The following is a 10,710-nucleotide window of genomic DNA, read 5'->3' as shown; positions in this document are numbered from 1 at the left end:
AAGAGACCAACACCCACCTCGCTACAACCTCCCTTCAGGCAGTTGTAGAGAGCGGTAAGGTCTCCCCTCAGCCTCCTTTTCTCCAGGCTAAACAACCCCAGCTCCCTCAGCTGCCTCCTCATCAGCCTTGTGCTCCAGACCCTTCACCAGCTTATGATCCAGCCAATGAAGGATCACTGCATCCTTCCTGAAGCATCAGCACCAGCAACACAAAACCTGCAGTGGATGTTGCATATGTATTGTGTGACCCCATCTGAAAAACACACAGGCAGGTTGTTAGAGAGACACAGACTTCTTTGTCACAGCCAGGCCAGTCCTTTTGGATAATCTCAGTATGGAGTTCTAAAAAATGCATTCTTTCACTCCCTAAATTGTGAGCAACTGTCAAGCTTTTAACTCTGCAGCCAAAAAACCTTTGCAACCATGAGACACAGCGGGCAGAATCATTCAAATCACTGCAGCAATGCTAATTCCTCTAGCTGAGAATAATGCACATATCAAATCACTCTCCAACATGCACATTAAATTTAGGGAAATGACTAGATTAGCATTTTAACTCTAGAAATGCTTGCAGTGATAATCATTGGAGTGTCTTGGGGATGTGTACTGACCACCCTTGTGATCTTCATCATGCAAGACTTGTACATGGTTGAAGTGAAATGTCAGAATGCTGAAAGACAAGGATTCATGTTTCTTCCTAAGATGACTTGCAGTGTTGTGAAAGGAAAGCAGAGAGCCAAATTTGTTTTTCTTTTCAGTAATGTGCACGGGTTTAGTTATTTATTGGAAATATTAACTTATTAAGGCTCTGGAATATTTACATAATATATTATGAATAGATTTCTGATGCCTAAAATGCCACTGAGAGAAATGAACTAGTGTCTTTTTATAGAAGATTGATTTGCAAAACTAATGTGCTGAAATGTATTGGGATAGACAATGTATTTAAAAGCTAACAAAACTTACTTTGTGAGTAATTTAAGAAAATAGTTTTGATCTTCTGTGCAGGTGTTCAGATACTGAGGAAAAAAGCCTCACTACTTTTATGTGAACCATATGCACGCTCAAAATTTCAATAATGGCATTATTCATGTGTGGTTTTGAGCAATTCAGATTCTACCTTGTCTCTAAAGAATGGCATTTTCCATGCAGCAAAAGCAGAGTCTGATAGTGTTGTACACACAGCTACTACCACAGTTGATGTGAATGTACTTCTTACCTCTGTATTCCAATATGAAAATTGGGAACTAGAATTTCCATCTAATTTTATTTTTCACTTACAAGGTCTTCCTCAATTGCATATCTAGATTCAGTTATTAAACACTGTCATCAGGAATCAGACAGGAAATGTATAGTTCTACCAAAATAACTACTTCCTTCTTTATACAAATAAAGGAGTATTACTTCTAAATCTGTAGTACTCCTGCACAGAAAGTCGTAACTAGTTCCAGGCATGCTTCAAGCTTGTAGGGCTCCATGAACAGCTACAAATCTATACGTGTGTGCACTTTTGTAGAAACTTCAAAAGTTATATTTGCACTTCCAGACTGTGAGTAAGTATTACTATTCCCCTTCTGTAGCTAGTGAAACCAAGGTGTGAGCTTTTATGTATCACTGCCCAGGATTGCTCTAGAATTGCTGATTAGAAGATGAGTGGCCCAAAACTGCTAGCACTATACTTGAATGTAGATCTGCTCTGTCTTCGGAATCACATTAGTACTAATTAACGACTTCCGGCATATTAACGGTCTTCAGTATATTTCTCAGGACTAGCCATATGCTGATCTAGCAAGCTGCTCCATGTTACTTACAACCTCATTGAGGCGACCAGTTTGCGAAAAGGCCGGGAGATTAATTTCACTTAGTGGTCTGCACAGGCGTTCCCTCTTAGTCTGCTATGCCTGGCAGCCAAGCACTTAAGCGCAGGCCGTCAGTTATGTTGACCTTGAGGAACTCATACTGTTGACCTCTGTTTCCCTATCTTCTCAGCGGCATATCTTGTTTCCTCTGCTATTACTCTAACAAAGGACTTGAGGTTATCAGACTTGGACTTACATACCTGATCTGGCCTTTGCTGCTATATGGGGCCCGTGGACCACTATTTCTGTATGATGGTGCATGTTACCAAAATAAATGTCCTTAAATTAGCCGGTTCAGTTACTAGGAGCAGTCTGGCTGTAGCAGCAGAGAGCTTGATGTAGGCCAATTATGATTCTTTTATGTGGTTTTTTGAGAAAACATGCTGTTTTGAAGTTAATAATTATCTAGTTACCTAGTTAATAATAGATCCCTCTCAACATATAAATGGAATATCATTATTGTCGTATATATTTTTCAACAAGAATGGGATCTTTCGGCCGATACAGGTCTTGGTCCAGCAACGGCATAGCAATAAGTCAGCATCTGTTCATGTGTTGCTAGTTGTAGCATAGGGATGCCAACTGTAAATTTACTCCATTCCAGCTCTGCTCCCACATTCAAGGTTTATATGAGGGCTTTGTGTCCTAGTGACTCTAACAACTTAGCTGTGCTACCACTGTGCAAATGGAAGTGCAGTGGCCTACATTTCAACAGTGATTAGTGAGGCAGCCTGACCCACTTGAAACGCTTTAAGCAGCCCTGCTTTTCAGAAAGCTTTGAGCACTTGTCCACCAGTGGATCTGGTCTTATGCCATGTCTCAAGCTGAAATTTCAAAATTGCTGGTCATTTTGGAGAATTTGATACAGAGTATTTAAATTGTGCTTGACGTTTGTTTTCTTCCTCTCATGCCTGGATGTGTCATGGTTCAGTGTAATGGGTCAGTCTGTGTTTCATTAAATATTAACAGTGAAAATTATTCATGTTCATTTAGAGAGCAATACTGTTGTGTTAATGGATAGAAAATTGCCTGGAAGACTGCTGACAAATGTGTAGCGGCTACTGGTACTGAATCATTGATGATGCAGTTTCTAAACTGTCCTGCAGAGGGGACGGGTAATGTGAAGAGGCAAAACGTCCGTGGGAAAACAAGAATAAAGATACCATACGAAATATTAATGCACCTGCCAAGTGATCTGACGGGCCTTTTCTGTCCTGCACTTTAAAAGTAACCACACTGAAATGCTTTTCCAAAATCTACTAGTCTGGCCTTCATCCCGACCCCAGTAAAACCACTGCTCTGAAGCCACTTCAGCAACGCTGTCCCTCCACAAAACCTTGCGTTGCTGTGACATGGGCAAGCACAGCTGAGCGTCCAACTCCTAGTGCCTGCTTCCCCTTGTGGTAAACGTTGTGGTTTTGCTCGTCTGGCAAGGTAACTTGAGCAGTTCAAGGAAAGCAGCTATCACTTATCTTTTGTGCAGCATGTAGCGTGTTTGTGTGGGCTACCTTGGATCATGAAGTGCAAGTGCTTCCTAACGATATTATATTTTTGAGTTCCACTTGCAACTCCTAGAGCATCCAAAGGTCTTCCAGAGATTTTACAGGAACAGACCTCCTTTAGCCATTGGTGCAATGCCAGAGACTCCACTAATGAACCCATCCGAGGAAAGGTAAGACAATGTGCATCCTGTATGATTAATAGCATCCAGGAAGGTGGAGGAGTATGTTTATCCCAGAACTTCCGACTGTCTGTTTAATATGAAGATTTGTTGTCAGTTGATTTAGAACTGCTAGCAGTTAATATTAATGACATGCTCTTTTGTATTACTTGTACATGCTCCATTTTGTATTTGTGTGTATTGTAGCACCCAGGCTTCCTGTAGTTTTGATAAACAATAACCTAATCATAAATCACATGACTTGGATTTCTAAAGCGTCTGTTTATGCTGTGACTTCAGTGAACCCAACTGTCTTTGCGTGTGAAAAAGCTGGAATGAGTAAGGTTAGAACAAGGGCTAATGCGTAAGGGTCTGTTTTGACACAGACCCTTAACTTTTGCCAGGCCTTGGCTCTTAGGAGTTTGTATGGTTATGCATTTCTTACAAATCAGTAACTTAGTATAAATAGGGGACTGATCCACAGACTCTGATAGGCTTCAAGAAGATCCAAAATACAGGATTCGGTTGTGAAAAATATTTTAAGAAATGCAGGGTATGTTTGTTTCCACTTCTGTTTAAAAAAAAAAAAACTTAAAAAAAAAAAGTCTTGTGTGACTCTGATGAGCAAAATCATTCGGGATGCAGTCATAAATCTCCTGGCCTACAAAAGCAGCAGTTCAGAATTGTATCCATAGCAACCCATGTAGCAAGAAATGAAATCTGATATGAATAGTCTCGTACAGAAGAGCCGTATGCAAGTCACACACTCTCTGAGGCAGAGTGGTTGTGAACCAGAGAAAATAAGACCCATTTTCTTTTACTTGTTGCTTCTTTCCAAGTATTCCTGCCGTGGCCCGTTTCATGAATAAAATGGGCTGACAAACCAGCTATTATTCCATTGCCTTCAGCTATTCGGACCTAGGCCAATGGCCAGTAGAGAGGCTGAGAAACAAGTGTAAGCTTTGCCAGCACTTGAGCTAATAAATGAACTCAGCTCACAGCTGCATCTACGAGCTGCTTATGTTCCCCTGGTTAATGTCAACCTTGTTTCCCCTTCCAGCGACATGGAGCTTTTGTGTGTGCAGAGATAAAACCAGCAAGTGGTTGATAGTTCCTAGGGGAACAGAAATATTCCTGAGTGCTAGAGGGTCATGTTCACTAGAACCACCAAAAACAGAGAAAGGAAACTCAGTGAAAAGCCGAATGACCTCACCCAGTCTCTTCCTGCAGAATTCCTAGGAGACAGTAGGCTCTGAAAATCACTTATCAAAACCAGACGTCAGAGAAATAGCCAAAGCATACCCCAGAATTCCTGTGAGAGGACACAAAAGTTCAGGCATTTCTCAGACAACTGAAGTGGATGTTGGCTGCCCTGCTGAGGAGGAGCCCTTTATATCCTACAATGAAATGGCCTTTGATATATGAGGGGGGGTTACCTACTGTACCTAAAAACGTGCAGATGCTGATACCACCATCAGCAACTGAAATAAAAAGAGCCTAGAGTCACTGTTAGGCCAGTGCATTTGCTTATTCTAATATCAATAACACCAAACACAAGCTGACACCAGTGAATTGTTGGAGGGAGCACAATGCTTCTTTGATGTACTAACAGCTGCACCATGCTTTGATGTCTCTAGAAAACTATATGTTTATCAGAACCGTTTTTTAATGGTGACATTTCACTGCCTTCCCTGGAGCATCAGCCTTTTGATTCTTTCTATACATTCTGTAAGATGGTTTTTAAGTTAGTTAACACTTTCAGAGCTGCTGGTTAGAAGTAGAAGTCACTGTGATTCATGAAAAGGTACTTCATTTTTCAAACCAGTTATACTTTGCCTTTTTTTTTTTCTGGTTGCTAGGTGTTTTACGTAAATGGTTTTTATTTACACCATCTCTTTGGATGCTGCAGTGTGAAACATAATTTTGCATGCCATGTGGTGTCAGCTTGTGATAAACGGAAACCATTGTTGCTTCCGTAGGAAACAATGACAGCCAAGAGGGGCAATTTGCTGTAGTCCACAGGAATGCAAAAATCATGTCACTGCTCTCTACAGCTAATGAAGACAAACCTTTGGAGCAAGCCCTTTTGAGGGAGAAGAGAATGCTTTTTGCGTAAGATTTAAGTCTATAATTTTTTTCATGTCAGAGCACATTAAACCAGAAAACAGCTAATTTACTCTAGGCTTTCCCCCCATACTAAAAGGAAACAACTGTTCAAGAGACTGAAGGATAAGTTTTATTAAGCATATTTCTCCAGTATTTTTTCCCTGTACTCTTCACTGGCATTCCCAACAGATTTTCCCCTGTATTCTTGTGTTGGAGAGACTCAACATTTTAACTCAAAAATTTAACTTGCAGCTTTTCATAGAACAGACGAGCAAGTTATTACCTGCAGCACTCAAACTGGCCCCTCTTACATGCTGGAGGAGTTCATGTATGCACTGTGTTGCAGTGAGAGTAGTGAAAAATCAACTGTCAACTTTATACTTCAAGAAAGACATACTTGTCCTAACTATATATAAACCTACCAGACTTATATGTAAGTTTTTCTCTCAAAGACTGGTAGCAAAATGGGAAAATAATCTTTGAACATTTTGGGGAAAATAATTTGAGATAGTGTTTACTTAGTGCTTTAGATCCTGTGTTATAACCAAAATGAAAACACACCCCTATACAACATGCTGTGATAATTCTTTGTTTTTCTTCAGTTAACAGAAAAATGTATGAAACTGCTCTAATTTAGCCTTCCATTGTACAAACTCAGCTTCCATTGGTATTGATGAAAACTGCACTAGTTTACTGGCTGCACCTCTTCAGTTTCTACCATCATTGCCATATTAATAATAAATTGGCATTTGTAGATATAGGTCTTACCAAAATGGTCAGATCTGTATCTCTTGTAATATAGCAGGCATTTTCCTGATTCCGTGCATTACAACTTTCATTTCTCGTAATGAGCTGTAAGTTTTTAAAGTAACTTGACAAAGTGTGGGGAGTGGGAGTAGGAGAGGGTAAAATCAATAAGAACTAAAACACTCTGTACAAACACCAACATAGATACTAGGCATAAGGAGCCAATCCTGAAATGAATTACAGCCTTTTGGGACATCTAGTACATTCTAAATAAACCTACAATGTCAGACCTCAGAGGTCAGCACAGTAAAGTATGAATACCTCAGTAAAACTATCAGATAATCTCTATCAATTCAGTTCTTCCTGCAGTTGCAGAGAATGCAGTTAGGATATTCCAGGCACCTAGTTAAACAACTTAATAGCTAAAGAAGGGGGAAACAGCTCTGCATCCCTGGCACTCTTGCTTACTTTCTCTGGGTGGATCTTTTCACAGGAAGTAGCAGAAGCCCAGCGTTATATTTAATCAGATATTTATATAACACGCACAGATCCCAAAACCATGTTAATTTACTGTTAAGTTTTGCAAAGTACAATTTTAGACAAGATGTCTTAAAGGAACAAAATGCCAAAACTAAAATCAATGGAAGACCAAGTTAACATGATAGGATGTTACCATTGCATCTAAGGCCTTTTCAGTCTCATGAATGCCCAGAGCATCTTCACTAACCAGCTTTAATTTTATCACTTCAGAAGCGCCTGAACCTTGATCCTGGACTGTCTTATCTGTAGTCCTGTGCAAGTAGCATGTAGTGCACATCAACTGTGTTTTCCAAAACACTACTATATGAATATTTTTCTCTCCCATCTGGAGTTTCTTGGAGCCTCTGTCAATGCAGCTCACCTTCCTGAATAAATTAATTATGTATTCTCCAAGTAGAGCAAATATCATTAGAAGCACAGGTATTATTATTTTAAATAATGAAAAAATGTCTGTTACAGGATAAGAGGGCACGTACATGACAAATTAAATCAGAAAATGTATTGCCACAGGACAACCATTAGGCATGTATATTATTCAGTTGTACTAAGGCACTATAATGATGCTTATTAAAGTCAAAGGAAAGTCAGTATGACTTTAAAAAGAAGTTTGACTATTAACCCATGTCATCAAAGGAGGAGTCTGAGGGAACTTGCATACTGGAATTTAAAAATTATCTAAAGAATCAGCAGGTGCCATGGACAAGCTCAGAGTTAAATTTCTTTCATTACAATGAGAATAATTTTAAAATTAATAAGTGCTGTTATTACTGTCCATATTCTAGTAGAAATGGTCAGACTGCCTAAATCCTTACTAGTGTGACTGGTTTCTACTAATGAGTAATGTTGCCTACTCATGGCTTACATGAGTAAATATTTCCAGGGTCTCATTCATATTTCCTAAAAGCATTACATGTTGTATAGTTTATTTCATACACAGTACTTTAATTCTACGTTAATCAGCATATAAATACACAGGCCAGCGCCTATCCTGCCCTGTACCACACCAGTATACCTGTACTTAATCTTTTTGATGACTTCTCCTCTATATCACATCTACTTCTTGAAGATACTTCATTAGTTCTGAGCTTCTCTGGTGAATTCATAGTAACTGTACTGGCTGTTTGATTGTGTCCCTCTGCTGTGCACTCTGGAAGATCTATTATCCAAGTATATTTATCTTCTCTGCTTTCTAAGCTTGTTACTTTAACAGATTTGTTGTTTCACTGGTGACACTTTTTATTTTCATCGAGCATTAGTGAAAGCATTTTATTAGTCATTGTACATAAGGAGAAATCACAGTTCCATTTCATTTGAACTTGTTACAAAATACATTTCCATAGTCTGAAGATCGCTTTCTCTTCTATCAGTGACATCATCACACAATATAACACACAGAACTTTCCTGTCATAGAAGGAAAAAAATCTGGGCTAAATCTTCTTCATCCTTTCGTGTTCCATTTGTTTCTTCAGATATACACAACTTAGGCTAAACCCCTGTGTTCTGTGGTGCCCAGGACCTCTAGTCGTCATATGGGGCTCCACTGTGCCAAGTGCTGTACGGTGGAACAGAGGAGTTTACTGCTCTAAGGCGTTCACACTGCTAGGTTTGACAGGAGACTACACAGAAGTTGGCCATAAACCAAGATATTTGCTCCTTGTGCATCCCCAGTGAGCTGTTCTGTTCCTCAAGCCTCAGAAGCAGTCTTCATGGGTTGTTCCCAGGTGGCAAATTTCAGTCCAGAAGGAAGCTGCAAGGGAGGAATTTTGTAAGAGCTCTAGCAGAAGGCTCCTAAGCCTTCTCTCACAGATTTTGGCATGAGTGTGGGCTATTATTAGGAAATAAATGCAATGTAGAAGGGATGGGTCTTGTTTTATCTCTCTTTTTTTTTTTTTTCAATCGGAGATTTTGTGAACCAGAGACTAAAAAAATATGGTAAAATCTTTGAAGTGTGCTGGCATTTGGGGGCTTTTTGTAGTGGATACTAAAACCAGAAGTTCCCAGTATTGCTGTCCAGAATGTACACTTGAGTCTTCAGAGTGTTTACTGACTTTTTGTGACATTTGGATGTATTGTTAGGAGCTCGGTCATGAGGAATTTCTTTAGAAACTATGCTACCCAGTGTGTCTGGGTCATTGATCTGTGAGCTAAAAAATTCTTCAAGGCAGCAGTGAGAAGATAAAAGCAGTTATGTTCTCACAGGTCACCAACCCAATCTACAATCGCCCATGCTGACATGGTGAGGAGATGCAGCTTATCCCCCTGTGCCAAAAAAGACGACTTCTACCACGGGGTGAGAGAATTCATTCACAAGAGAGGTTAGATGGTGTCCCCGCTACTACTCTCCCTGGGGTGTGAGTGGAGTCTGGGCTTGTCTTGTGCTGCTTTCATGAGACAAAAAGAAGGAAGAAGTGAGCAAGTGTTGGCCTGGTATTCAGGTTTCATGCTGCTGTGCTGTCTAGTCTTTCATTTGCCAGGTCTTTAATGTTACCTCTGTGTCTGAATGTTTGTGTGTCTGCTTAGGTCTGGAGAATTGTAGCTATCTAAATCAGGCATAAGTGTTGAGCAATGTTAAAAAAATGAAGGGATAAAGGAGAATTGGTGGCTGTACTTGTTGCTTCCACCCTCCTCTCTTCCTGACCATCCTGTGCAGTGAAATTTAGTGTGGAGAGAAGCCTAAACTCCAGTTGGTCCAGCTATGATCTGAATTGCTCCACCTTTACAAACTAGACAGACTGTGCTGTCTTTTGCTGGTAACGTGGATCCTATTAGCAGAGTAACTGTACAGAATGTGTACTGCCTCATCTTTCAGCCCCTGAGAGAATTTTTCACTGTAAGGGATGCACTAGCAGCCTCCGTAATCCTGCTATAGAAGCGTTCTTGCACTAGACTACTGGCACTAGGAAGCCCTCTGTCCTGGTTGAGGTGATGGAAAGCAGCAGAATCTTGCAATGAACTCGGGTTACGATTGGTACAGTCCAGCATAAAATGGCAAAACTTATGGCTGAGGCTTTTTGCAGTTCCTGGCTGCATTGTCTGCTCCGTAAAGCACTCTTCCTTCCCAGGCAGTGAGAAGCTCTTGTCAATGTGTTTCTCCACAGCATTTCTGAATACATAAATATAAGAGGAGCTCCAGGGAAGATGCATTTTTTTTTTTTCTGTCCCTAGAGATATGGTTCAGGATGGTGGGTAGGAATTAGGTAGTTAGACATGTGTGCATGTTGTTAGGAGCTCAGTCATGAGGAATTCCTTTAGAAGCTATACTATTCAGTGTGTCTGGGTCATTGGTCTGTCACTTTGTGACATGAGTTACCAATCTGTCTGCACACCTGGATGGGCAGAGTTCTGTTAAGTTGGACATTCTTGAAAAGAAACATGGGAGAAGATGCCACAGGTGTGCAGGAAACCCCATTCTAGATTAAGTAGAAGGTAGCATTATTCAAGACTTTTGCATTTGCATTGTGGAATGAAGACAGTGAATGATTAGCCATATTATTGTCTCTATAGCACTGATTTAATAGGATTTGTGAGATTTAATCTATATGGTTGGGCTAGTGAATTTCTGAAACTTCTTACGATTAATCAACAGTTGTAATTGCAATAGATTAGTCTGTCACTGATCAGCCTAAAATGTTTTGTGTTTACTCAGCTGACTGGTGCTTCATGAGGACGTGTCTGCTTCTAGTCCAGTGGCAACTTCATAAATTCTGTTCTTCCCATAATACGAATGCCAAAATAGCTGAAATATGTGACATTATGGCTTATTACCAGACTCTATGGCCAGTCATAGATTGGCAATG

The 10,710-nt window shown here is 40.1% G+C and overlaps 1 protein-coding gene across 1 annotated transcript; it reads left to right on the top strand.

Annotated features, from left to right (window-relative positions):
• Positions 1-1,476: 1,476 nt before the first annotated feature.
• On the top strand, positions 1,477-4,944 carry CIMIP6 (ciliary microtubule inner protein 6). Its single transcript, XM_075497200.1, is given in 4 exon segments — positions 1,477-1,553; positions 3,435-3,531; positions 4,580-4,622; positions 4,625-4,944. Coding segments are annotated over 4 exon segments (537 nt in total).
• Positions 4,945-10,710: the final 5,766 nt, after the last annotated feature.

The sequence above is a fragment of the Mycteria americana genome, chromosome 3 (genome assembly GCF_035582795.1).
Source record: "Mycteria americana isolate JAX WOST 10 ecotype Jacksonville Zoo and Gardens chromosome 3, USCA_MyAme_1.0, whole genome shotgun sequence".
Taxonomy (NCBI): domain Eukaryota; kingdom Metazoa; phylum Chordata; class Aves; order Ciconiiformes; family Ciconiidae; genus Mycteria; species Mycteria americana.
Note: the sequence above shows the minus strand (reverse complement) of the source record. Positions and strands in the feature narration are given on the sequence as shown.